The sequence below is a fragment of the Megascapheus bottae genome, chromosome 4 (genome assembly GCF_031878675.1).
Source record: "Megascapheus bottae isolate mThoBot1 chromosome 4, mThoBot2.hap1, whole genome shotgun sequence".
Lineage (NCBI taxonomy): Eukaryota > Metazoa > Chordata > Mammalia > Rodentia > Geomyidae > Megascapheus > Megascapheus bottae.
The window spans coordinates 83,234,741-83,262,384 of record NC_143512.1 but is presented as its reverse complement, the minus strand read 5'-3'; the positions used below and the strand labels follow the sequence as shown (position 1 = coordinate 83,262,384).

The 27,644-nt window shown below is 48.9% G+C and overlaps 1 protein-coding gene across 2 annotated transcripts in view; it reads left to right on the top strand.

Moving 5' to 3' along the window:
- The window catches only part of Ice1 (interactor of little elongation complex ELL subunit 1), a 48,258-nt gene extending 21,457 nt beyond the window's left edge, over positions 1-26,801 (top strand). Inside the window, exons 8-17 of one of the 2 annotated variants that reach the window (XM_090332152.1) lie at positions 1,642-1,731; positions 2,894-2,980; positions 5,892-6,301; positions 7,563-13,040; positions 14,288-14,456; positions 16,377-16,537; positions 19,923-20,113; positions 22,227-22,333; positions 24,176-24,274; positions 26,297-26,801. In XM_090332152.1, the coding sequence (XP_090188278.1) occupies positions 1,642-1,731; positions 2,894-2,980; positions 5,892-6,301; positions 7,563-13,040; positions 14,288-14,456; positions 16,377-16,537; positions 19,923-20,113; positions 22,227-22,333; positions 24,176-24,274; positions 26,297-26,478 (6,974 nt within the window). In that variant the 3' untranslated portion in view covers positions 26,479-26,801. The remainder of the gene's footprint in view (positions 1-1,641; positions 1,732-2,893; positions 2,981-5,891; positions 6,302-7,562; positions 13,041-14,287; positions 14,457-16,376; positions 16,538-19,922; positions 20,114-22,226; positions 22,334-24,175; positions 24,275-26,296) is intronic. The other variant, XM_090332153.1, reaches the window with a different exon arrangement.
- Positions 26,802-27,644: the final 843 nt, after the last annotated feature.

Below are 27,644 nucleotides of genomic sequence, written 5' to 3'. Positions count from 1 at the left end.
AGAGCTAGAACTGGATGCACAGTTCCTGACTTGTGAATTAGAAATGACTCACACCGAGAGTTCTTTAAGATGTTTCCAAATGCTTATAAATTTTGTCTAATGTACAACAAAAACCCTAACTATGATCAACGATGTTAATAAAATTCTCTCTCCTTGCGTGCGTTAAGGAGGTACGCAAGCCAAGCAGTGAGACTGGGGCTGCGTCTTGACAGTCCTCCCGCCGCCGAGCCTGTCTGCAGTGCTGAGCTGCATGCAGAGTGCAGTGAAGAGGCGGGCAGAGCCCCAGCCTGCAGTCGTGTGGCCTGGGAGCATGTCCCGAGGCACTCAGGCCAGCCCCGTGCCAGTGTGACCACTGGACGACGGAGGTCTTTCCTAGATCACGCTCACATAGACTCGGTCCTGAACCGAAAAATAACGCAGAAGACACAAGAATTTTAGTACCATACTAGATCACGTGGTTTGTGGGGCACTGTTGTAAAGCTTTCAGTGAGACCTGGTATTTTCAGTATTCATTTGCTGAGTTAGAACTTAAGAAAACTTGGAATGTGTTCATTCTGTTCCCTTAGGCTCCCACCACTGCAGCAAAACCAAGTGAGGAGCACTCTGGTACAGCTGCAGAAGTTCTAAGCGTTACAGCCATGAGAGGAATGGGCACTCACCTTTTCAGATCTCTCTCTGTTGCAGTGTAAAGTAAACATTATAACATCGAAGCATGAATACAAATTCTGACTGTTCTCAGGAGCATTAGAACTGGTTCAAAGGGTTATTGTTTGTCTCTGTTCAGCACGTATTTTAACTAAGAAATAATGATTTGATAAGTGTTTAATCTTGAGAAAGACGAGGCCTTACTCTCAGAAACAGGGCAGGGGTAGTTTTGGCTATTGCCATCTTCTATGTACAGGGCATCAACATCAGGGCATACTTACACACTGCATGTACTAAGTTAGAGTCCAAGTTGCCACTGTTCACTATGCCCAGAAGACTTCACTGGAAACGGCGGCAGATATGCCACAGCATGTATGTTTCCTTTGTGCATGCCGTGTCGTGTGTACCACATGTCATTTCATGATACTGTCAGAGAAGAGATGGCATTGACCCAAGCCATTCTCCAGTGGTGACTGGAACATTAGATTCCTAAGAAAAGACCTAAATAGCATGCACTGCCTCTAGGACAAAAACTCAAATTGTCCTGAAGATGCAAAAAGAAGACCCGACCACCTCCCTTTCCATTCCTGGATGAAGATGCCCATGTTTCCTGAACCTATCTGTAGCTAGATAGTCTCACTTGAAATCTCAGAGCAGGAGGAGAGAGGTTCCGAGTAATAAAAGGACAGGCCCCTCATACTACAATCATACCGGCGCTGACAGTGCAGTGAAGGGAAAAGGTCCTGAAGTGGTCACTTGGAGGGTGACAGTGAATGCATGTTAGAGGCCATGATGCAAGGCGGTGGAATGAGGGTCTACCTTCACAGCCAAGGCCTGAGCCCGCACTCTGAGGGTGTGTGTGCCTTGCTGGGGAGGTTAGCTTCAGGGAGCTCAGGCTAGAAGTGGTCAGTGGTCAGAGGTCTTTCGGACTGGGCATGAGGCTGGTTATCAATCTCCGTGAGAATGGAAAAGTAACTGTTTTTCTTTTTTTTTAAGGTTCCCTGTTTGCTGCTTTGGGTATACGTAATAAGCAGGGATCCTGGTCAGGTCATTTAAGCAAAGGGGAATACAGTTTGGAAGCTTTGGGTAGGTTACATCACAATGTAGATAAGCTGCTCAAAATGAAAACCTTGGAACGTAACACACAGTACATGCCAGGTGGACTGTGCTCAGGAGAGATTGTTTAGACTCATTCCATAACTGTGTCCCCTTTCTGTGGACTTCACTTTTGGAACAGCTTTAGTTTTCCATTTTAAGTAAGTCCAACCCATTTTAAAGTCTGTAATCGATGCCTGGGAATATTTTGTTTTAAAAGAATAAATAGTCTTTTCATCTATGAACTGGATGAAAAAATTTTACTTAAAATAAATGCTGAAATTTAGAAACTGAAGTTGAAGGAAACCTGGAACATTGATCTGAAGTTACCTAATTCTTAAGCCACTTGTAGTTGGATTTTAATTAGTTTGGTTATTTTCCTATGCACACTTCACCACAAGCTTTTCTTACTTATATTTTCATGAATAGTTTCTGGTTTTTGAAGGTGTATTTGCAATTTGTGTACTATAAACTTTGTGTACTAAACCTACAGCTTTAAAACCTGAGAATTGTAATCTTAGAATTTCATAAAGGCAATCACGATTTCACTTCTCTTGACCTTTCAACTTGAATCAGTAATTCTTCCTATCTCAGGAAGATGGAGATAAACTTCAAAGGTTTTATTATTGAAAGCAGGTGTTTCTCTGTTTACTCACATGTGTGTCTACACTTAGGAACCTGCTTCCACACACATGTTCCAGCCCATTCTCCCCTCAGTCCATGGGTCACTACTGCAGTCTCTGCACCTCCCTTCCCACCCAGTTTATTTACAGTTAAAGACCGTTAGCCTTTCTGTCTGTGGGATGCTTCCCTGCCATTCTTGCGGCATATCTGGAGTACCAGACTCTTACCATCATACCCCTTGACTGCCTCTGTCCCTAACTATCTCAGAGCTTTCTGAGGAAAATGCATAGGCTAGAGCAAAATAGATGGGTCGAGTGTTATGCCTACCCACCTCCTCTAAAGTACCAGAAAATCAGTGTTTACTAATTAACTTTTTACAAAATTACTACAGATGTTCTATCAATAATAAGGAAATTGTGCGCAATAACTGGGTTTGATGAGTCCCTAATACATAGTTTCACAGGAATATATGTGGACCTCATATGGATTCAGCCAGTTGGCACTATGTTAATACATTGCTCTTTCACAGAAAAAGTAAAACTGCTCCTGAAGGAACTCTGGCTATGTGTGAACACAGCGCACAGGCTCCCCCGCGATGCCAGCAGGCACACTCCAGGTGAGATGGGCTTAATTACATAGAAACAGGGAAAGTCACAAGCTACGTGCAGTGGTTCACTGCTGCAGTCCCTGCTGTGTGGGACATTGAAAAGATGTGGAGCCATCCCAGCTGTGTGTGTGTGTGTGGGGGGTGTCTATTAAGACTACATTTCAAGAAGAAAAGGCTAGGTGTTGGAGCAGGCATGGTGCTCAACTCTGATCCCAGTTGGGTGGGAAGCAGGGATTGCCCAACCTCGCCAGAGCCCAGCCCTGAGTTCAACCCCTGTCAGTGCTACCCTTGCCTCTAAAACACTTGGAAATGCTTTACTGTCCAAGGTCTACTAATCTCCCACGAGTCTTAGCACTGAAAGAATGAAATTCATCACAGAACCTTCAGAACAGCTTGTGACAGCCAGGCCTATCTGGCAGGCATATGTAGAAGATGGAAGGATGTTTTATTTTGTCTGTCTGTCTGTCTGTCTGTCTTCCTTCCTTCCTTCCTTCCTTCCTTCCTTTCTTTCTTTTTTTTGGGGGGGGGTAGTTCTGGGCTTGAGCTCAGGGTCTGAGCACTGTCCTTGGGCTTTCTCAAGGCTATAACCCTACCACTTGAGCCACAGCACCACTTCTGGCTTTTTCTATGTATATGATACCAGGGTCTTTGTGCATACTCGGCAAACACCCTACCACGAGGCCACATTCTCAGTTTTTAAATCTTTTCATGAGATCGATCCACTCCACTCCGAGATGTCCTGGAGACATTCTGCCATGTCTTCAGTCTACTCGGGATCTCAGGCTTGGAAATAAGTAACAGCCCTTATTAACAAAGGGGAGGTTAGTGATTGTACGCAGGTTTTTATTACTTTATTAATATCTTAAGTTCTAGTTAATATAAGTGATACAGATATGCATCTCGTTTTCCTTCTAGGCTTTTCTGTAGCCAGTTTCGTCTAGAATGTTAATGGGAAGTTGGTGATTCTTTTTACTGGATTTAGAACTTCCTGGTGTATGGAGGCTCACTTGTGGCTCTTTTGAATGTATTTACCTCAATTTGCTTTCCTAAATGATAATCCTGACAGAAGCCAGGTGGAAGCTGCAGTTTAACATTTATTCAGGCTGCTGCTGCCTGTGTACCAATAAGTAGTTATATTTGTGTATTAGTGAAATGAGTTTCTTCACTTAATAATGTTTTCTTTGAAACATACTTTTAAGGATTTACCTTTTGCTGTTATCTTTCCCGAGGTAGAAGGAAAAACATGGCAAATTTAGAATCGTCTTCTATCTGAAAATATATTATTTCCCCCCATGCACTCTCAGATCACTCATAATCCTAGCTAAGTGGTAGGCTAAAAAGCCAGGGAGTCACAGCTTGAGGCTGGCCTAGCAGAGCTGTTTCTAGAGTCTGTCTTCAGAATAATCAGAAAAACAAGAATGAGCAATGTGGTGGAACGACAGCATAGTGTGAACAGCGCTTCCATTGTGATCATATCAGGAGAGTTACAGACCAGTGTGGAGAATCCCCTTACCATCTTAACTCGGATTTTCCACTACCAGACATCACAGCCGGAGTCTATGGTATAGTCTTGTGAACTGCACGTATCCTGTCCCTTTCTGGAGTCCAGTCAGGACCCACATTACATTTAGAAATCATCTTCGTTTCATTCACTCTCCCTATTGTTTGATGTCTTTGACACCCTAGAGAATGTTATTTTACAGAAAGCTGACCATGTCAGGCCTCTGTGAGGATGTCTCTGTGCCCAGGCTCTGAGCTGCAGAGAGGCAGTGTGGATGTGCATTGTCCAACTGCTACTATGGAATGGAGAATCCAAAAGTGGATCTTACTTCCCACACTTGCTGCTAGAGTGTTTTCCTGATAGTGATTTTTATCCTCAGTTTTTCTTATTTTGTCAACTAGAATTCTTAGTGGGTAAATGTTGGTCCTTTGCTCTTTATTTGTTCTTTTATCTCTTTGTGTATGTCCGTATTATTGCTCACATAATTATTCTGTACCATACAGACAATGCTGTCCTGCACATCTGGTGGGTGCTGGGGTCATCTTTAGGGTGGTAGCTCCCTTGCCCCCTGGGTCCACTCCATCCTGTTTGTGTCTCAAATTGAATCTTACTTAGCCTTATAACCCCATGTTTTCAGAGAGCTCTGATTTGTATAAAGCACACTTAAAACCCCTTTCAAACATAGCAAAAGTTGATGAAGATTTGCAGGGATCCACCAATTTTTGCTGATAATCACATCCCTAGAAAGCTTTTCTGGTAACTTGGTGTTGCTTTATCCTGTGAAGGGCTAGGTGTTGAACAGAAAATGGTCATGGGTAGGTGAGGTGCAGGTTGACTTCAGAGAGAAGAAGGTAGTGCCTCCCTGCCACATCCCCTGTTGAAGGGGAAGTTCTGTAGAGCCCGAATGAGTCGGCAAGGCCATTATTCCTGCAGTCATGCCAACCCCGATGTGAACTGGCACCCTCGGCATCTGTCACCTTCTGTGACTTCCTGGGATGGTGTTTGGAAACGCATCCGTTCAGTTACCTTTTCAAAAAATGTTTCCACTTATGTGGACCTAATACCGCAAGCACTTTGAACTGTTAACACAAGGGTTTTTAGCAAACCATTTTCTTAGCCAGGCGCAGTGGCTCACGCCTGTAATCCTAGCCATTCAGGAGGCTGAGATCTGAGGACTGGTTCAAAGCCAGCCAGGCACTAAAGTCCATGAGATTTATTTCCAGTTAACCACTAGAAAACCGAAGTGGTGCTGCAGCCCAGGGGTAGGGAGGGCGGTAGCCTAGAGCTGAGGAGCTCAGGGACAGTGCACAGGCCCAGAGTTCAAGCCCCATGACCCACAAAACAACACAACACTTTTCTTGGTATGATGAGTATTTGATATTGATTTGATGTGGACTGATCTCCTTCCTCCTGCCTCAGAAAAATCTGCCCAAGATGACAGCAGCTTCACATCTAGGGAGGATGGCACAGAGTCCTCGTCACAAGGCAGTCCATCCCGGGCCTCCACAGCACAGGCGTGCCTGGCAGAGCTGGCCATGGAAGTGGAGGAGAGCTTTGCTCCCCGTGGAAGTGTGCACAGGGAGAGGTCCTTGGGAGCTGCTCTGAGTCGTGACCCAGCTCCACACGAGGACAGGGGTCCTGCAGTGGTCATGCAAAATCCTGATGAGAGCAAAACAGTCTCCTCTGACCAGGCTCCATGTTTTGATGAAGATCTTCAAGCTGCAATCGACTTCTTCAGATTTCCTCTTCCTCTTGTGTCTCCAGTGCCCTCTCCTCCTCTGACATCCTCTCCAAACCACCAGCGCCCTTTCCCTTCCTTACTGGCACCGGTGAGTCACTCTTCTGGCTTGGGGTTCATGTGGGTGGCTTGGCTTTGTCGTCTTATGTCTGTGATCCTCCAGGGGGTCTCAGTGGACTGAGGCAACACCATTCATTTCAGCCTGTCTCACTAGACACTCGTGTGGAAAGTTAGAAATACCCAGTGCCCATTGGGTCAGCAGGCATGCCTTTCATTTTGTTTCATGGTTGCATTTTTATTTGTTCTTAACCACAGCCATATTATAAGTTTTCTGTAAGAACACTGTCCCGGCAGTGGTAATAGGTAAGGACCGAATGAAGCACAGACTCACAGGTATCCAGTTTATAGTGTTAGAATAAGCCCCAGGTATGGCATATATGGTTGTTGGTCTCTAGTAGCAGCTAGATTCTTCACCTTCACTTGAATTCGCTGTAGTTTTTTTGTATTACATTTTTTTTTTTTTTTGTAATTTTTGTTTGCAGTCTTGATGAAGCAGATTTGCAGAGCTTTTGGCTGAAGCGTCAGATGAATCCTCTCCCAGGATATAGCACAGATATCTGTTTGTTCTAGCATCAAGCTAGGCACGGGGCTGGGGCAGAGTGGGAAAAAAGGATGCAGTGCCAGGAGCATTGTGTACAGGTCGGGGAGGAAGGTGCATTGCATTAGAACCCTATGGGGCTGGGAGGCCCTATGGGAGAAGAGAGCCAGTGGGGAGAGGATGCTTGTGTGTCTGAAAGGGAGAGCCTCCTCGTAGAGTCTTAAGATGAGGAGCTAGTAGTGTGCTGGTATAGACCTGGGAAGTCAGGCACCAGGAAAGTATTCATGCAGGCTGGCCAAGAATGGGACATCTGGACCCAAGCCGTGACGCAGATGTTAAGGAAATGGCATGGGGCTAGTTTGAGAATATTGGTGGACAGACAGCAAGAGTTGATAAGTAACCCTTTCCGTGTGATCTTCAGGGGAGAGGAACAGACACACCTTAGGTCCTAAGTGGAACAGGGCTCAGGAGAGGGCATTTGTGGTGTGAGGACAGGGAGACTGGATGGTTTCTGGAGGTTTCTGGGTTTCCTTATGGAGCCGGAGGGGTAGAATCGCACTAGAGATTGAGACATTGCCTGCTGGAAATGGCCAGAGTCTAGGCTATTCAGGCTCCTTGAAGGATGACTTTCAGAATTCTTCAAGGAGTGCAGACCCCTCCCCGCTACATACCTGTCCATGCCTATAATTGATGCTGATTGGCATGTTTGGTCTTTGGATGAATGAATAACTGGTGTGATTTATGTCATTTTAAGGAAACCTACTTTGGAGAGTACACCGATTCCAGCGATAATGAAGCCCCACATGAGGATTCTGCTGGGTCTGCGACAGAAGATGACATGGCTGAAGCTCAGGCTTGCTTTGGCCTATCCAGAAAAAGTAAAGGAAGTGGTGCCTGGAAGGGCACGCCCAAATCAAAAGAAGCTGTCCAAGCTCGGAATAGGTGTACAGTGAATGAAGTGAGAACTGTGGTGGGTGAGACCTCAGCCCCCCTGGGGGTGCCGTCAGGCTTCACGGAGGCCGAGAGAAGCCTGGAGAGGAGTCAGTCTGCGCCCGCTGAGAGAGTGCTTCCCGGCCCCTCCAGGAGCCTGGTGGGGGAAGATCTGTCAGACAGCCGGTCAGCAGGCAACGGGGCCACAGCTTCCAAACCCGGCTTGTATTTCAGGCCCCTTGGCAAGAGGCCTCTGAATGAACTCATGGACTCTGAGGAGAAAGCCTCGTCATCGAAGAAGATAGGCTCACCCCTGTCTGGGTTCACTAAGGGTTCATTTGCCGATGAGATTGCTTTCAGATCCGATTGTGCTACAGGTTTTGCCTCTTTTCCAAATACACCTAGAGAAACAGCCAAGGAAGGGGAAGATGAGCTCGAGTCCACGTCAGAGTCCTCAGACTCAGAAGATGATGATCCAGGGGACGGGTTTGGTCCAGGGGGACTGGACGTTGGAGGAACCACTTCTTCCTCTGCCTCAGCACCAGGGTGTAGTTTCAGCCATCCTCAGCCCTCAAAGTTAGAATATATTAATGATGCAGATAGGCCGTCCAGAGCAATGCCTGCCGAACAGAACCGGTCACCTCCGCAGTCTGAGCCACCGGAGCCTTCCGTGCAGAGGTACAGCTTACATCCTTTGAACCCTGGACGGGAGGCACTGACATTGAGGAGCCCAAGGAGCAGGCAGACAGGTGTAAAAACTGTGGAGGACAGGCTCAGAATCTCAGTTTCTCAGCCGTTGAGGAGGATGACAGGAGATGGACAGGGTGGAAGCCGAGACACCGAGGCAGCTTCACCTTCGCCCTCGCCCTCACCCTCGCCCTCGCCTTCCTCCTCGGGGTCCCAGTCTGGCTCCAGTGAGAGTGACTCTGATGCAGATAAAAGCACTTTGTGGCACTATGGCGACTTAGTAAGGAGAGGTGGTGAAGGAACTCCAAGTGTTCCCTTAGAGCATGCACACGACTCGACACATCAGCTAGAAAAAGCAGGGCCAGCCTTGCAAGATCGAGGCTCTTCAGCCACGCTGGAGCTTGCGAAAGAACATACCAGCCCTTCTTCCTTACTGCTCAGTCCAGTGCCAGTTATACCAGAACAGGCAGGTCCTGAGCAGGGCCAGAATGACAGTGCCACAGGACCACGTGAGAAGAAGAAATTGACCTCAGCCTCAGAGAACAATGATAATGAAACGGATCACGTATCTGCAGCAAAGGATGCAGACTCAGGACCACAGGAGCACAAACTGACCTCAGCATCAGAAAACTGCCATAACAAAGCAGATCACGTATCTGCAGCAAAGGATGCAGACTCAGAACCGCAGGAGCACAAGTTGTCCTTAACATCAGAAAACTGCGATAACAGAGCAGATCACGTATCTGCAGCAAAGGATGCAGACTCAGGACCACAGGAGCACAAGTTGTCCTTAACATCAGAGAACTGCGGTAGTGAAATGGATCACGTATCTGCAACAAAGGATGCAGACTCAGGACCACAGGCGCACGAATCGACCTTACCATCAGAGAACTGCTATAGTGAAATGGATAACGTATCTGCAGCAGAGGATGGGGACTCGGAACTGCAGGAGCACAAACTGACCTCAGCATCAGAGAACTGCGATAACAGAGCAGATCACGTATCTGCAGCAGAGGATGGAGACTCAGAACCACAGGCGGACGAATCAACCTCAGCATCAGAGAACTGCGATAGTGAGATGGATCACGTATCTGCAGCAAAGGATGGGGACTTGGAACCACAGGAGCATGAATTAACCTTAACATCAGAGAACTGCGATAGTGAAATGGATCACGTATCTGCAGCAGAGGATGCAGACTCAGAACCACATGCGCACGAATCGACCTCAGCATCAGAAAATTGGGATAACGAAATGGATCCTGTATCTACAGCAAAGGGTGTAGACTCAGGACCACAGGCGCACGAGCTGACCTTAACATCAGAGAACTGCAATAGTGAGATGGATCATGTATCTGCAGCAGAGGATGCAGACTCAGAGCCACAGGCGCACGAATCGACCTCAGCATCAGAGAACTGCGATAGTGAAATGGATCACTTATCTGCAGCAAAGGATGCGGACTCAGAACCACAGGAGCTCAAATCAACCCCAGCATCAGAAAATTGGGATAACGAAACGGATCCCGTATCTACAGCAAAGGGTGTAGACTCAGGACCACAGGCGCACGAGCTGACCTTAACATCAGAGAACTACAGCAATGAAATGGGCCACCTGTCTACAGCAAAGGGTGCAGGGGAAGGGGGTGGAGCAACAGGAAACACTGAGGAAGAGCCTGCGGAGAGAAGCACTTCTCCAGAACTTTCTCTGTCTTGTAGTACACAAGATTTTGGTTCTCAAGATATTTCTTTACCAGCAGAAAATGGTGATGGTTCCACAGGTAGGAAGTTGTCTTTCTCCTCTGAAGACAACCTCTGCCAAAGCCAGGATTCCTCAAAAGAAGCCGCAGTGCTGGAGGAGGGGCCCAGCGGCGAGGCCCAGCAGACCTCCTCTGGGACAGAAAACAGTGAACCACCCTCTGAGCCAGCCGTGTCAGGAGGACACCCTGAAGAAGAGGTCCCTTGTGGGCGTGCGGACAGACCAGACATTGATGCCTTGGCTTTTGCCAACGGTTCTGCCACGCAGCAGAGTTCTAGTGAACTTTCCAGACTGACATCCCCAGCACCCCGGGCTTCTCCCCAGCCCTTTCTTGCTGCAGGCACCACTCTTCCTTCATCACCTTTCAGGACAGATGAGAGGGCACAGGAAATCCCCATCAGTAGCCTTCCAGGCACTTCGTCCGAGGCTGGAAAAGACACTGGGGCAGAGGAGAGCAAGCCCTTTAGCTGTAGTGAGGGAGAGCAGGAGGCTGGCACGGCAGTGGGCAGTGGCTCTCGGGGGACTTTGGGGGAGAGAATGGCTGTGGCCGCTGAGGACAGGCCCTCTGTAGATGTAGGGTTCCTGACCTTGGCCCTGCAAGATTTTAACATCAGTGCCCTTCCTGACAGGGACGGAATTTCTGCCTCAGAAGTTGCTGTGTTCCTTGAAGGCTGTCAGTTGAAGGACTGCAGCTCAGGGGACTCTGTTCCAGAATGTTCGAGCAGTGGAACGCTAAATAAAGATGTGAGCCAAGAGTTAGTGCAAAGCGGCATCTCAGAAGAGACACAGGAGAGGCAACTGTGTGCAGAAGAAATGCCGGATAACATTCCAGAATGGATTGAATCCGAAGAGGAGACCTCCTCAGGAAATGCAAGTCAGCTTGTCCAGTCTTCCTTGGAGACCATGTCTGAGGTTCTTAGCAAGATTGGGCAAGAGCTTCAGACAAACTGTGGGCACCATGCCGAGGAGGATACCGGAAGTTTATCACTCTTAAGTGAGACTAGCAGCACAGCGACTGGAGCTGTGAGGGAGAGCAGTGCCCCCGCGGGAGCGAGCAGCTCGGCTCCCCATTCCCCAGAACAGCCCCCGCCCCTCACCGAGGAGGAGTGTGCTGACGGCCGCTCTCCTGCACGCGGGCTCTCTCAGGGCGGGCTCGCAGTTGATCCTGCAGCTGCGTGTGTGGACACCGGGAAGGACGGCCTGGCTGGGCCTGTGGGCTCCTCAGCCCTAACCTCTGACTCTGCAGCAGAGTCCAGAATGGAGCAAAGCTCTGGTGATGAGTCTGAAACGTTTCAGAGCCACATGTCTGCACTGGCCTCAGAAGTCCCGGGAACATACCCAGAGAAAGGCCACGCCGTAGGTGTTGAGAAAGAGACTGGCTGGATGGTCTCCCCGGACACAGCTCATTCTCTGGAGGAGGAGGGGGACGGGGACTCTGTCTGCATGACTTCCACAGAGATTGCCCCAGACAGCAGTCATGCTGCCCCTCCATCTCAAGAGCCCCTGAGTGACGGGGCCTTTCCAGGGGCCCAAGGGGATGTGTCCTGCAACGGCCAGAGTGCCAACTTTGATAAAAGCCGCTTGCGTAATAGGCCTGTTAAGCCTAGCATATGGATCAGTTCTCAGATGTACGACCAGACCTTTGAGGCTCAGAATGTGGCATCTGATCATACGTATTATAACTCAAAACTAGAGCCCCTGGGCAAAAATAAGACTCCTCGGTCCAAGATTTCAAACAAAGAACAGTCAAACAAGCCAGTGAAGACTTCATTGAGCAAGGAAGAATTTCCCCACAGCCATCTGCCTCAGCCCCTCTCAGGAGAAACTGGTCCCGAAAGCCAGAAAGGCCAGACTCCGCCCATTCTGGTGCAGGCTGACCCCTCTGTTTCCACAGATGGTGCCCTGGACGCCCTGAGCAAAATACGACAAGAGGTGGGGCCCCCGCTGCCTCCACTCCTGGCTCCATTGATAGCCACCCCTCCAAGGGCCGTCCCACCACTCTCACCTCTCCCCTGCAGTCCTTCCCCGGCCTGTGACACCCCGGGCCCCCCTGTTCTGTCTCCTCGCCCAGAAGACCCCCCGAGCTCTTCTCCCTCGGAGCCCTCGCCGTCTCCGTCCTCTGCAGCTGGGGGGAGGATATTGTCCTCGCCTCTGCAGTTCTGTGCGGCCACGCCCAAGCACGCCCTCCCTGTGCCCGGACGACTCCCTCCCTGCGCGCCCGGGCCAGCTGCGGTGGGAGGACCCCAGGAGAACTCCGTGAAGATCCTTGACACCATGTACCCCGAGCTGTCGGCCAGGGCCCGCACCCTCAGCATCCTCAAGGGCAACATGCAGCTGTCTGGAGGGACGTCGGCCGACGGGAGGGCCCTGCCAGGCCGCGTCAGCGCCCTCCTGGGCCTCAAAGCCATCACCTCCACAACAACTGCCTTTGTCAAAACAGGAAGTGGCTCTGGTGTCAGTGGCAGTCAGGGTAGGTCGAGAGACGTGGGGACCCAGCAGGCCCCGAGTGGGAAAAGAGCACTGCCTACGCCTGCACCCAGGAGCGCTAAGAGACTGCGCCTGGACGGCGAGTCTCCGGAGCCAGAGCCCAGGGGGGCGTCGGGGGCTGTGGAGAGACCCCTGCCGGCTGAGCCCACCGCCGAGCAGGGAAGCAGCCTGGTTCCCCAGCTGCCTGCCGGCCCCAAAGAGACGGTGGAGTCGCATGACCAAGCTGTCGTGCATGCCCTGAAGAAAGTCGCCGAGTCCACCTTTGACCTGTTGCCTGTCATCAGGAGCCATGTCTACGTGGGAAACATCTCCAAGAAGCCCGTGATGAGAGATCAGGAGAAGGAGGTCGTGTACGAGTTCAGCACAACAAAAAAGGTACGTGGCTGCTTTTTCCTAAGGCCACCCAGCTATGCCATGCCCGCAGCGGCACCAGTGCAGACGACCCGAGCAAGCAAATGGCTGAGGCCTTCCACCAGCATTGTGTAAGCATTCGCTTAAAATCTTACAGGGGAAAAGGTATTTTGTCTTGGTGAAATTGCTTGTTCCTGTTTGGTCCTGCCACGTTTAAAGGTTCAAGATGATTTCCTTCAGCCCTTTTGTAATCACAAAATACACCTTTGTTTTCTTGGGACAGACTGTCCTCTCCTGAGTAGCATTCCTTAGCGTTGTTAGCATCAGTGCTCTTTGTAGGGTGGGCGGCAGGGGATTGTGAAGGCTCAGGGCCCTCCAGCCTCTGCCCAGGTCCTAGTCCCTGCTCACGGGTCTTCCAGCCTCCACTCAGGTTCTGGTTACTGTGCAGGTCGCCTTTCCTTTAGAAGAGAGTCACCAGCACTCACTTCACTGCCTGGACCTCTGTGGTGTATGTGTTTTGTTTGGTTTTGACTACAAAGAATATGAAAATTCTGTATCTGAAAGGGTTTTCTTTTCTTTTTATCTTTTTTTTTTTTTTTTTTTGCCAGTCCTGGGGCTTGAACTCGTGGCCTGGGTGCTGTCTCTTGAGCCTCTTTGTGCTCAAGGCTAGCGCTCTACGACTTGAGCCACAGTGCCCCTTTTGGCTTGTTCTGTGTAGTTTTTTTTTTTTTTTTTTGGAGATAAAAGTATCATGGATTTTCCTGCCCAGGCTGGCTTTGAACCGGCATCCTCCTCCTAAAGATGTCAGTCTCCTAAGTAGCTGGACTTGCAGATAGGAGCCACTGGCTAGCGTTTTTCATTCAGTATGGAGTGAATTCAAATTATCATTTAGTACTCTCATTTAGTACTGGTAATCACTGAAAATACCACCTAGTATCTTAAAATATAAGCAGTACAGTGAGTACAAGTTTAGGAAGCAAGAAATGGAACTAGAACAAGACTTGACCTAATATCAACCCATAGATTCTTCTTGCAAGAACCTGGAAATGATGACTTACTTGAGTGGTGGAGTGACGATCAGTCTGTCCGGGCATGGCACCGGGCGTCTGCAGCGTGACCGGCCACAGGAAGCCGGCAGACCTCCTCTGCTGTTGTTGCAGCACTGTCGCCCATCCTGCAAGTTTAGATGCTTAATTGTGTGATATGTAGCTATTTTTAGATATCCTAGAAATAAATGAATGTACTTTGCTTGCTTCCTTGTTCCTATCCAGCATTTAGCAGAGTGCCTGCTTCGCTCCATCCTCGCAGAGCTAAAACTTCAGAGGAAGTCTGTAGATCACAGTTACATCCATGCCTTGTGCAGAGTGTATGTGGGCATTTGCCGGCAGCTGGGAGACTTGGAAAGAGCTCGCTTGTTTTGCTATAGCCTACTTAAGGAAGGTATGTTTAGATTGCGGTTTTGTGTCCAAATTATATGATTACTTTTATGTCCTAAATTGGGTATGTGGTTTTTTTTGCTGTTGACTGTGTATTCTTTATTAAAGTAGTGTTGGATCGTCCATCTAGTGGAGGATATCTTGCTGTTCTGCCTAACTTTGCTGTGCTGTTTTCAGTAGAGTTTCCTGGAATGTACTTATGATCAGCATGTGCATTTCTACCTCCAGTGTATTTTAGCGTGCCCTGACGTAGTCAGATCCACAGTTCCTCTTCAAATGACTGGGCTGTGGGAATGGGCCCACAGACAGGAGTGTCAGGGGAGGCCTGAGGACCGCTGTGCGGTGCTCTCTCCCTCTGCTTCTGTCTCCAGTCTCTTGTAAGGAATGAAACCAGGAGCCACTCCTTCCTCAGTGCAACAGACCTTCAGCATTTGTGACCTGGGAAACGGTATAGAAGTGCCGTGCGCCATTATTACCTCAGACAGGCCGTGCAGAGGGGGTGCCTCTGTATTTCTGTTTGCTTTTTCGTCAGCAAGTCATTATGATGGGACTTGCCCTAAGTGTTGGGAGCTCCGTGGGCCAGGTCACGTGCAGGGGTGACGGTGCATGAGGACTGAAAGGCCACATAGCTCATCCCAGAAACTCACCAGCTTTCCTAGTGCTGAGCCGTGGAGATAAAGGGACCTGAGCTCAGCCGCAGCCTGTTGCTGTTCTTAGACAGGATCCTTGTCCTCTCGGCCCCACCTTCCCAGAGCTCACTCTGTGGCTCCTCCTCAGTCCGTGTCCTGTGTTGGTTTTTATTTGTCTTCCTGGCCTTGATTGTTCCACGTTACATGATAAATTCATTTCATCGTCCTCTGGATTGTGCATTCTGAGAAAGCAGAACTGTATCTTCTTCGCACGGCCCTCTGTGTATTGTCAGCAGCCATGAACTGTGTGTGGTGTGGGAAGATGCAGAGGAAGTGTGTAGTAAAGAAGAGAGGAGAGAATTTTAGGCAAAGCCTTTTGAGAGCAAAAACTATCAACAGATGAAGACAGGCTGTCTAAAGATCAGAGGAAAATGCGAGGGACACGTCTTCCTGACACACTGCATGAGTCACAAGACATTTCTTGGCTATCTGACCCCAAGTCCCCCTTGCTAGGTGTGTGACTGATAGAAACAGAGAGGCCTCCCTGTACAGTCCACACCTGGAGACAGGTGGATCTGCAGGAGACCTCCCACACTGGAAATTCTCCTCAGTGCTCCCCTAGTGCATGGAACCACAGGAATGGGCCCCGGACACTGTGTTGAGTAGAAAAACCAGACAGAAAAGAGTTTACATAAGCCTTGTAGTGACATAAGCAAATCAAGGCTTCTCTGTATCTGTGAGTGAGGTGATTTCCCTCCCGTACAGCCGTGAACAGAGTAAGCTGGGTCCAGGGTGAGAGTGGAGGGTGGGGTGAGGGGCTGTGGTTCTGGTTACCTGGGTTTATTCTTTTACCAAAATATTACAATCACCTGTAAATTTAAAAAAGAAAGAATATGTAGTTTGTTAATCACTCTTTACATCGAAAATCTTCTAACTCATACCTCTGTATTGGCATACATAAAAAAACTTCTTGTAATGACGTAGGTAAATTGGGAGAATCTTGACACTGAAGAAATTAGAGACTAAATATTGTCTTTTTTGTCTGGGAGTTTTATTTTTTTTCCTTTGGCATGCACTGCTGTATATTTATATACCATGTTTAAAAGTGAACAAAAATGGCCAAGAGGAAAGAGCAAAGGTTTGAAATAGCCACTAAGGTCCAACCTTAACCTGGTCGTCCGTTCATAATCCTTTAGTAGCGGTCAGGCGCCAGTGAAATAAATACATTGCACTTACAGCTTTAAACTGCAGTCACCTGATCATATGTCACTTTACTTTCTGGTTTTCTTTCACAGATTTTCCAGAGTCTGAGAAATTGGCTTTGTTTATTGCAAACATGTGGGATGATGTATTTGTTTCTCAGTCGGTGATTAGTAAAGCAATGCAGTTAGTTGCCAGGCAACGTGCAAAGGGAGAGGTTCTTAACTGTTTGAGAGCCTTCCTCAACTGGGAAAAGGTGAGATTTGTTTTTATTTCTTTAATGCCATATTTCAAGACCATACCTACATGATGCTGTTTTAGCTGTGTGTTAGTTCATAGGCAGCTTAGAGATTTTTTTTTTTTTTTGCCAGTCCTGGACCTTGAACTCAGGGCTTGGGCACTGTCCTTGAGTTCTTGGGCTTTCTCAAGGCTAGAGCTCTACCACTTGAGTCACAGCACCATTTTTTTTCGTGCATGCTAGGCAAGCACTCTACCATTAGGCTAAACTCCTGGCCCTAGCTTAGAGATTTTTTTTTTTTAACTTTTTTTACACTCGTGACTGATGAAATCCATACACAAGTGTATATGAATAAAGTGCTGTTGGAGCTATAAATTACTTGATTCTACACAAACATTTAGAGAGATGAAAAGGTTGATATCCTCAATTTCTTCCAACATAGGCTTTTTCTTTTTTTTTTTTCCCCCCACCGGGCAAGGAACACATTTTATTCTAAGTTTTTTTTAAAAAGTCATTTTAAAAAAGGTTTCTGATCAACTTAAAAGGTAAAGGAAATAGGAATAACACAGAAGACTCAAAAGCTGAGAAATCAACAAGGTCTTCAAGGTACTATTTGTTTACTGTAGTTATGTGGGCTTGTACCTGTATAGTGAAGAACTTTAGTTTACTAAAGCAAAACTAAATTTTACTTTCTGCTTTTATAAATCCAGGTATACGGAAAACCTTCAGACTATTAAATATTTAGTATTCAATTTGTCTTAAAAATGTCTTACACACATAGCAAGGAAAAGAAGTAGGTTTAACAAATTACCAAAATTTCATGGCATAAATAAATGGAGAAAATAGATGCGTTAAACATAATTTATAATATACAATTACTACATATTAGTGTGAACAGAAATTTGTTTTTAAATAGCTTAGCTTTTATTCTGTCAATGGTTAGCTGTGTGACCATTAGCCAATGATTCAACCTTTAAGAATATGTTCCTTTGTCTGTATAGAAATAGTGATGCAGGCTTGTTTTTTTTCCTTTCATTTTTTTGAGGACCTGTGACTAGTTGTTGATAGTGATTTGCCATATTTTCTATAAATGTGACACAATTAATTCCAACATAGGCTTTTTCTTACCCTAATATTTTATGTTTTTCTTCTAGTTGATGGAGCTTGTTGCTCTAAATCCTTTGTTCTCATATTACCTTTTATTTTATTTTTCTTTAGTTGTTTGATTTAGATTCATGTCCTTTCATGGTTTTATCTAATGAGATGCTAACAATATTTTTAGTTTTTATCTTTTGAATCATTATCTAGGCACAGGAGAGGAGAGCTCAAATTGTTTTCTAGACTCAGGAGAGAAGAACTTGAATTGTCTTCTAGACTTGAGAGAAGAGAGCTGGAGTTGTTTTCTAGATCTGGTAGAAGACAACTTGAATTCTAAATCCAGGAATAAACGTGGGAGATCATTTCCTAGACCCAGGAGAGGAGAGCTCAAATTGTTTTCTAGACCCAAGAGAGGAAGAGCTTGTATCATTTCCTAGGCACAGGAGAGGAGAGCTCGAATCATTTTCCAGACTCGGGAGAGGAGTGCTCTAAATTTTCTGAGGGTGTAAAGTCTACTGTTCGAGATCCTGGCTCACTTACAGAGGACCCTCCTTCTCCAACACCACAGACAGCCACACGTGCACAGTAGGGAGTGCTGTCTATCCAGAATGATTCCATTTGCAAGGATTGTGAGTTTGGCTTAGTTTTGTTTTACTTTGAAACAATTGCAGTCTTGATATATTTATTTAGCATGCCCATTCTGAAACTCCAAAATGTTCTGAATCTGAAGCTCTTAGAGCATTATGAGAATAAGTTTCAGGTTTTCAGGTTAGGAGTACACAACCCATAGGACATGGTTGGTAAAATTCCCTCTGTCGGCATTTTCAGAACCACATATCTATCCAGTTTATGCTGTTGAGTTAAGGTCCTTAAAGGGTACACTTTAGAAGTGACTGGTTGGTTTAAATTACTACTCAGTTTTAAAGTTATAAAATTAGAAATCTGCTTACCAGACATTTAAATCCATAAATTGTGCTCCATTTGTAGACCAGGTAATGACTGCAAAGGTAATAGTCCTGCTCTGGCCACTGACTCATGGTATGTTAACTCAGATTGAACAGAGGACCCTTTTTCAAGTGATGAGCACTGTTCTAAACTTCAGTGTTTTAGATGTGATTAGTGTCTGGTCCAAGACTATATATATACTCCTCAAAGCACTCCACAGTACATCTTAAAAGCTGAGCAACGAAATAGTTCAGAGCACTAAATCAGCTTCTGAATGTAAAGATCAAACTGAGAACGCCAAGTATGGATTACGTTAAATACTCAAGCACTGCATACTGAACTACATTCTCCTCACATTTTTATTTGCAAGCATGATTCTGGTATCAGGTGGTCTGCTCCATGACAATAGTTAAATAGCAGATTCTCGACATTGTATCAATGACAGATACACAGATTATCACATAAAATTACTATAAAATTTATTTGTTAGCCAGTGTGTAATTTTGATTTGTGTCTAAACTCACTCCTGCGTCTCGCGGGTGCTCACAGTCACTGAATTTTTTTTTTAAGGGAGAGCAGTATTAATCCTTTGGGGTGAGCTGGGTTATCAAGTAGATTGTTATGGACCATAACTTGACTGTGGGTATATGATAGAGAATTCAAGAAGTTTGGGGGGCATTTATACCCAAACCACAGATCAACATGAAAATATCACATTTCCAACCCAAGCGCCTTGATTAAGGTTAGCCTGAATTGGGAAGGCCCCGCCCGCTCCACTGATAGGTTTATTTATTTGAGAGAAGTCAAGTTGTTGTCCACAAAAAGAATTGTAATGAATGGTCAGTGGCAGTAGCCCAAAGCCGCAGTAATCCGATATCTGTCAGTGGAGACGTTCTCCTACTAACACTGACTGCATCTACGATATGCAGGAATATCAACTAGCCATACGTGGATAGGAAATAATCCAGACATCGTGGCATAGCCAGACTCAATTTTATGGCTTTGTAGAAAAGGCAGACTAATTTCCCGAGCCAGAAAGAAAGCAAAATGTAAGGAAATTTATAAGGATCATTATTATTTTTAATTTAATTCTCAGATTGGCATAGTGAATCTTTACAGTCCTCTCTGGATCACAGCTAAGCTCTTCTCTACCTGATTGAATGTTACCTATAATTTTTTACCTGGTCTGTCAGCCACTACCATCCTGTAATCATTTTGTGATGAGCATTATGATTGAGAGAAACATAGTGTCTTAGGAAGATCGCAGAATCCCCCTGTTAGTGTCCATTGAGGTTGCTGACAGAATGCTGTGTGCCTCAGAGCTTGAACTGCCCTTTACAATTTGCTGTTCTTCCACCAGAGCGCACCGGTGGATGTCGGCATCATGGTGTCGAAGCTGCTGCTGACGATACAGTTATGTCCAAAGACAGAGTTCCAGGCCAGCGAGAAGTACGGCGAAGACCTTAGCGGGCACACCTGGGAGTACATATTTGCCATCGATCTGCTCTGCTGCCATCAGAAGTGGATCTGGACACACGACAACATTATAAGGTTTGCTGACTTAAAATAAAAAGGGTTGCTCTAACTGCAAGGTAATCTGTTGAATGCTTCAGTGTTCCGAGTCATATTTGTAGCCCAAGGAGTTGAGATGTTTACAGATAACTTCCTTTGAATGAGTCGGTGACACGGTCCCCGAACATTGCCCTCACAGTCATTGGCTGCATTTTCCAGTAACTGCTCCCCACGTGCTGTTGCATTTTGTTCCCGCCTCTCCCCAGCAGTACTACTCCTGGGAACGGGGTGCCGGCGCAAAGGAGGGGTTCAGTACGCATGTGCTGAATAAAGCTTTGTGGTCATTCTGACCACAAAGACTGACAAATCTGAAAGCATGGAAAGGAACAGCAGCAGTTCAAGTCACAGTCTAGCCACGCTTCACTTGAGACCCCATTCAGCCCGGGACTGTCAGGTTCCACTCTGCTCATCCGCATTCCAGCACTAGTTGTGTACTACTTTGAGAGATAGGGACAGGAACCCCTCAGATTCTGTCATGGAATCCTGTCTGAGGAAGGCTGGCCTGATGGAGTTTATAAGATTTGAAAAGCATTCCAAATCTAAAGGATGAACAAACTAGGACCTTGAAATACTTGAAGAATGGATACCGTAAAAACAGCCTTTGCAGGGCCGGGAGTTTGGCCTAGTGGTAGAGTGCTTGCCTAGCATGCACGAAGACCCGGGTTCGATTCCTCGGCACCACATACATAGAAAAAAGCTGGAAGTGGTGCTGAGGCTCAAGTGGTAGAGCTCCAGCCTTGAGAAAGTCCAAGGACAGTGCTCAGGCCCTGAACTCAAGACCAGGACTGGCAAAAAAGAAAAAGGAAGGAAGGGAAGGGAAAAGGAAGGGGAAGGGGAAGAGAAGGGAAAGGGAAGGGAAAAGGGAAAGGAAAGGGAAAGAAAAAAAGCCTTTGCGAAGATGTTTCGGTGTGCAGGAGTGCACTTTTACCCTGGTTATCAATGCCAGGACAGATTAGATGTCTAATATCAGTAGGAATTGTATCACGTAGAATGAGATTTAGTTGTGTTAAAATACCTAATTGTAAACAGGATTTTTGTGTATTTACCTGGACAAGTATTTCATAGTCAGTTACTAAGTGTCAGAGCCCTATGGCCAGAGCCTGAATGAGTCACGCGGTGTCTGATTCCTCTCATGGATCGTGGCTCTTCTGTCCCCAGTTACAATGAGGAGACCACTGACACCATCAGAATGTCAGAATACTTTGTCCACAGTGCTCCCTCCTACAAGCAGCAAGGATGTGATGCGAGGATGGGATGTGAGGGCCTTGCATGAGACCCACTCTTCTCAGCACCTCAGGCCTCACAGTGTGGTGATGTTTCCCTAGAGTGGCCAGTCGAAATTAATAGTCTTTCTCTGAGCCAGCATTCTTTGGGTTGTTCTTTGTTTTTTCTTTTTCCTGTGGGATGGGCACCATGCAGGAAGGAGGACCTGATTGGTTGTCAGTCCTGTCATTTCTGGCTGTGGGATGAGCTCCATGCAGGAAGGAGGACCTGGCTGGTAGTCAGTCATGGCAGTTCATGCGTGGGTTTGGACATTTGGACATTCGTGTCCCTCTGGCTTAGCCCTTAAGCACCCATGACTTCATCTGATACCCACTAGTGGACTGCAGGCTTCTAGATCTGTACCTGCCTTCATGCTGAGGCTCCGGGGAGAGCCCAGAGTCCATCTCTTCCTAATTCAGTGTAACAGAGTAAAGACACAGGTAGTTGTAGCCCCTACATGCAGTATGGGCACCGGGATCCTGAGAACTGGAGACGGGCTGGGCTCCCGGCGCTTGTTCTCCCAAGCAAGGATGGAGGGGCCCTCTCATCATGGTCCTCGCCGTCTTGAGACAGTGTGTGAGGCCATGCCTGCAAACCTGACCCCTCGTGAAGCCGAAGCCCGCTAACGGGTAGAAAAATCTCAAACTTTCCAGGTCCGCTTAACCAGCAGAAAGTGGCTGGCATAACTCATGGTAGAGTGCTAACTACAGGCAAGCAAGCTAAACTCAAGCCCGAGACCCGAGTTCAAACTTGAAGTGCCAACAACAGCGGCAGCAAAATCAACCCAGCTCTGCCTGACGGGCTTGTCTCTTTCCCTGTCGTCTTGCAGTAAGGAGCTGTGGCCGGTCATGGATAAGTGGATAAAATACAGGAAAGGACACAGCAACATCACTTTCACCCCCGACGTGATCATAGCGTCCGTCCTGAGACTGATCGGTGAGTCACAAAGATGTGCGGAGCCCAGCGCGGGGCTCCCGCCTGCCAGCCTAGCTACGAGATTTGAGGGTCAAAGCCAGCCCCAGCACAAAACGACCTGAGACTCATCTTCAGTGGACCTCTAGAAATCAGGAAGGGGGGCTGGGCTCAAGGGCAGGGTGGTGGCCTTGAGCTGAAGAGCTCAGGGACAGCCCCCCGGCCAAGTTCAAGCCCACGACACACCAAAAAAAAAAAAAGTGTGAGAATTGGGTCGATACTTCCAGTGTCATCCTGGGTTAGGAATGAGCCAGATACTCTGTCCTCACAGATCACAGTCCTCATGGTGTGTGTCTCAGGTGCAAGACTGGTTCCCTCACAGACTCAGGGTTCAAAGTAGAGAGGCTCGCACACAGCATGTGTACAGTCATATGTTTGAATCTGTTGAGTGAAATCAGAGCATGGTTCAAAGGGCATAAAGGGCATGCAAATATAATATTGTCGTAAAGGCACATCCCACCTATTCCAGAATCTTCTTTTGTAAGAGCCTGGCTGTTTGGGGACAGGGTAGTGGCGAAGACGCCCACAGGACACCTGCTGGCAGAGTCCACTCCCTCCCCTCCTGCACCTCTGCACCTCTGCCCTTGCTACAGGGGTGGAGCCGTGCCTTCCAGGGCCCTCAGCATCTGGTACCTGTCAGTCGTCAGCCGGAACTCAAGACCAGTCCTTCCTCTGGGTCCGCCGTCCATCAGTGTGGACTGCATTAGAAATGAAAATCCACAGTAGGAACCTCGTTAACAGAGAGGACACTTTAGTTAAAAAATCACTACAACTGAAACCAAAGTGGTGGGATGCAGTACCCCTGTGCGTCTCCCATCGTGTCCGCTCATTGCCCGCTCTCAGCTCTGCAGCCACTGTCTCGCTGAGCTGAAGTTGAAGTGAATCCATTCATATAGATTTGTAGTTGGTAGAAGCTTTTTCAAATAATTGTAGATGTCTCCTCCATAACACAGGAAGCTCAAGCAACAGAACTTTCTCTTTCTCTTGAGACAAGGCCTAGCTATGTTGCCCACGAGAATTTCTCCTGCTCATGCAAGCGTGCTCCCGCTTGAGCCATCTCCTAACCCCCGGGGTCCTGCTTTGGAGACAGGGTCTCATGAACTTTGCCTAGGCTGACCTCAAATCAAGATCCTCCTGCTTCTGCCTTCTGAGTAGATGAGGTTAGATCCCAGGTGTGTGCCACCTCACCTGGCCTGGCACAGGCGTCTCTCGCTGAAATGCTGGTCCGCAGCTGCAGCCTGCAGTGGGTCTTGCGGTGAAGGTGATGCTCAGTGGCCAGATGTGGGGCTGCCCTTGCCACTCACACCCCACCGCACGCAGCCTGCACGCAGCAGCTGTACCTTCCATGTGGGCCTTGCCGCCCCAGGCCCGGCCTCGCGCTGTGGCTGCCTGGGCCTTGGCCTTCAACCCTTGCCCTGGTGGCTCTGCCCTGGTCTCTGCGGTGCCCATCCTCATCCTAGCTCTGGACCGAGAGCCGAGTCTGAGGACTCCGGGAGCCAAGGGCCGTGCTGTGCAGTGTACCGGGGTGCCAGAACCCCCAGTCACTACCCCTCAGACTCCATTTGCCGTGTGGCAGCTTCACCGGGAAAACAGTGTGTATGTGTGTCCCTGTGTGCATGAACCAGTGACTCGCTCTCTCCATTGCCCCTCCTGGAAGACAGTGGTGCAGAATGCTCGTTAAGAGCTGTTTTCACTGAAGAACAGCCACTGCTAAACGGCGCTGTGTGTGCCGCAAAGGCCTACCGTGACGTGATCACCACTTCACCAGACTTCACGCTTTGTGTTTTGTGTTGTTTATTTGCACAGGTCGCTTAGGCCAGTTGGGTTTGAAGGAAGGATTTCCAACTGCAGTGAAAAATATTAGCTCGGTTATTGGAACGTTTATACAGCATGCCCAGGATGAAGGTAAAACTCTCATTAAAATTGCTTTTGTTTTGCCTGCATTTTTCTATATGCTGCGCTCTGGGCTTCATTCCCAGCTCATGCCGGTGCTAAAATGTGTGTGCGTGTGTGTGTGTGTATGTGCCTGTGCATGCACATGTGTGTGTGTGTATGTGCCTGTGCATGCACGTGTGTGTGCGCCTGTGCATGCACGTGTGTGTGTGCCTGTGTGTGTGTGTGCATGTGCATGCATGTGTGTGCGCCTGTGCATGGACGTGTGTGTGTGTATGTGCCTGTGCATACATGTGTGTGTGTGCATGTGCATGCACGTGTGTGTGCGCGCCTGTGCATGCACATGTGTGTGTGCGTGTCTGTGTGTGTGTGTGTGCATGTGCATGCATGTGTGTGTGTGTGCGCCTGTGCATGCACGTGTGTGTGTGTGTGCCTGTGCATGCATGTGTGTGTGTGTGTGTGGCGTGCTGGTGTGTGGGGTTTATTGATGGGGAGCAGTGCGCCATGCTGGGCCTTGCTTCCCTTTCCACCTGCTGCTCGTCTTCCCTCCCCTCAGCCCTGCCTGTGGCTCTGGGCCTGTGCTGACTGCGAGGGCAGCAGCACTGTGTGCCGGGGAGCTGGACACTAGCGCCTGCTTCCCGTGAGGAGAGCCCTGCCGAGCACAGCCGCGGTGGGATCCCGCCCCCCTACCCTGCACATCGGAGGGTGGTGCCCTGTTCTTCTGTAGACAGGCTTACCTCCGAGTCCCCCTTAGGAGTGAGTCTGTTGTGGGCTCGGTGTCCTAAGCTTGACGCCGGGCTAATGGCTGTCAGCGTGTCACTGGAGCCAGGTGAGGCGCAGGCTTTTCCAGTCTCGGGGGAACAGAGCCTAAGGAGTGACTTTGCCAGTCAGTGTGGACCTGTTCTGTGGCCATGGTGGGCTCTTCCGGTGTGAGGAAGAGGTGGCCCGGCCCTGCCCTTCAGCACGGCTGGGAGCTCAGCTCAGCCTTCTGGGCATTGCTGCATCCTTTCTCCACAAACACAGTGCCATTTGCTCAGATTCAGAGCCAGGAAGCGTCCTGCCCGGCTGTGTGTCCAGGTCTGTCCGCTGGGGCAGCCGAGCTCAGCTCCTGCAGACATCCCCGTCCCCTGGGACCTCCTTAGCCCTTGCACGTCTCACCAGGGCTCCTAGTGCCCCCCCCCACCCCCGAGTGTGTGAGTAGGGAAAGAAGTGATTAAAACAAAAGCCATGCCTGCCTCTTCAGGACTCACATCTGGATGTGGGAGGTTTCGGGTTGTGTATGTGTTTTAATACAGTTTGAGTGTCCTTAATACCAAAATTCAAGTGTTTTCCTAATCTGAGACCTCTGAGTACTGGTAGTTTAGCGCAGGCAGAGATTCTCCAGCAAGCATCTTTCTTTCACAGAATTACTAAAATGACGTATAAAATTACCCTCCCATGGTTCAAGATGGGGTAGGTGAAATGTAAATGAATCTCATGTTTCATCCCGAGTCCTGTGCCTGGAGTTGTGTGTGTGTGTGTGTGATGTGGGTGTGTGTATGTGTGTGTATGTGTGTATGTGGTGTGGGTGTGTGGGCATGTGCACAGCCGTGCCAGGGTCCAGAATGACAGCAGCAGCTGCCCTACAGAGTGCCGGGTCAGGCCCACAGGTGCCCCGGGGCTCAGGCTGGAAGGGTGGAGGGGGCGCACGGAACCTTGTGGGTGAGTGTGGCGGGCAGTGTGGTGGACTCAGGTCCAGTCTGCTCCGGAGCCCGGGGGTGGGGTTTGGCAGGGCTGCGGCACCTCTGGACTTGGTGTGGAGCCTGGGTGCCAGGGGTGCTGCCCTGGGCCAGAGGAGCGGGGCTCGGGGCACACGGTGCGGCTGCATTCCTGCCCGAGACGTCCTTCATCACAGACAACTCTGGACAGATGCTTTGTCACAGCTTAATTTGCATGGCTGGAAGTCCGCTGTCTTGGTGCGGGTGACAGCGTGGGGAGGGGGTGGCGATGCCTCCCTGTGTTGCTGTGTCCTCATTAACTGGGAGGTCTTTTCAGATATCCCGTGGGGTGTCCAGCTGGCCGCCGTGTACGCGCTTTGCGACTTGAGCCCCAGCAATCCGGCCGAGATAGCCCAGGTCCTGGAGGACTGGCGACGCGGGGCCCCCAACAGCGTTCCATCGGCCATCCTCTCCTACCTGGAGGAGGTGGGTGCCCTGAGCGAGGCCGGCGGGCCCTGAGCGTCTGCCCTGTGACACAGAGGGCCCGCTGCATCCACGGACGGAGGCCCTGCAGGCCCTGCCTCCTCCCCCAGTCCGCGGCCCCACGCAGGACTGAGGCTCCACGCGTGACTGCCCCACATAGGACTGCGGACCGCACCTCCCCACGCAGGCCTGCGCCCCCTTGCCCAGACTGTGGCCCCACGCAGGCCCCGTCTCCTCCCCCTAGGCTGCGGCCCCACACAGGACTGAGGCTCCACGTTTACCTGACCCCACCGCCCAGACCACTGCCCCACCTAGAACTGCAGACCGCGCCTCCCCACCCCAGGCTGGGAATCCAAGCAGGTCCAAAAGTCCACACAGCCCCACACAGAAGGACTGAAAGGAAACGGGGCAGGAGTCTGGGCCTGGCAGGGGGGCCAGCAAGCGCGCCAACCACACTCTCCAGCACCATGTCAGCCTGGCTGTTCTGTCTTGTGATGTGTCAGTTGTATTACTGTGTTTTGGTCAAACTAAAAAAAACTTGAACTTAGCCCTTTTTTTGCTGCAGAAAGTGTCCCAGTAGTGGCTTTTTAAAACTGAGTGTCAATTTATAATGAATTTAGCAGTAGAAAAAACATGATTTGGTTCCTGAGCTGCTTTGGACTTGATTTGATGCTCAAGTGAATGACTATGAAGAGCAGATTTGTTTTAAAAAAACCAACCCCGTGCGGTGCCGTCTCAGCCAGGGTGGGCAATGCCTGCCCAGGCGCGGCGCCAGTGCCGGCTGACGCTCCCTGTGTCTCTGCCGCCCTGCAGCGGCGTGGGAGGAGCGAAGGGAGCAGGCGGCCGGCCCACGTCTCCCGCATGCCACCCTGTGTCTCACCTTGGGTGATGTTCCACTTGGGAATTTTCGTATTTGTATATAGAAAATGGGTTCAATAACTCGCCGTGACTCTGACCTGTCTTACTCCTCATTTCTTAACTCTTGTATGTGTTTTTATAATAAAAATAAAAGCCCTGTGCACTCTCATGGTGAATGCAGTGTGCCGCTGTCGCCACCGGTCATCCACACGTGAGGAGGATCCTCTGAGCAGAGCCGGGAGGACGGCGTCCCTCGGGGCTTGGACTTGCGGTCTAACCACCATGGCTGCCCTTCAGAGCAGGTTTTTGTAGGGAATTGACCTGACATTGCCTCTCCTTCCAGC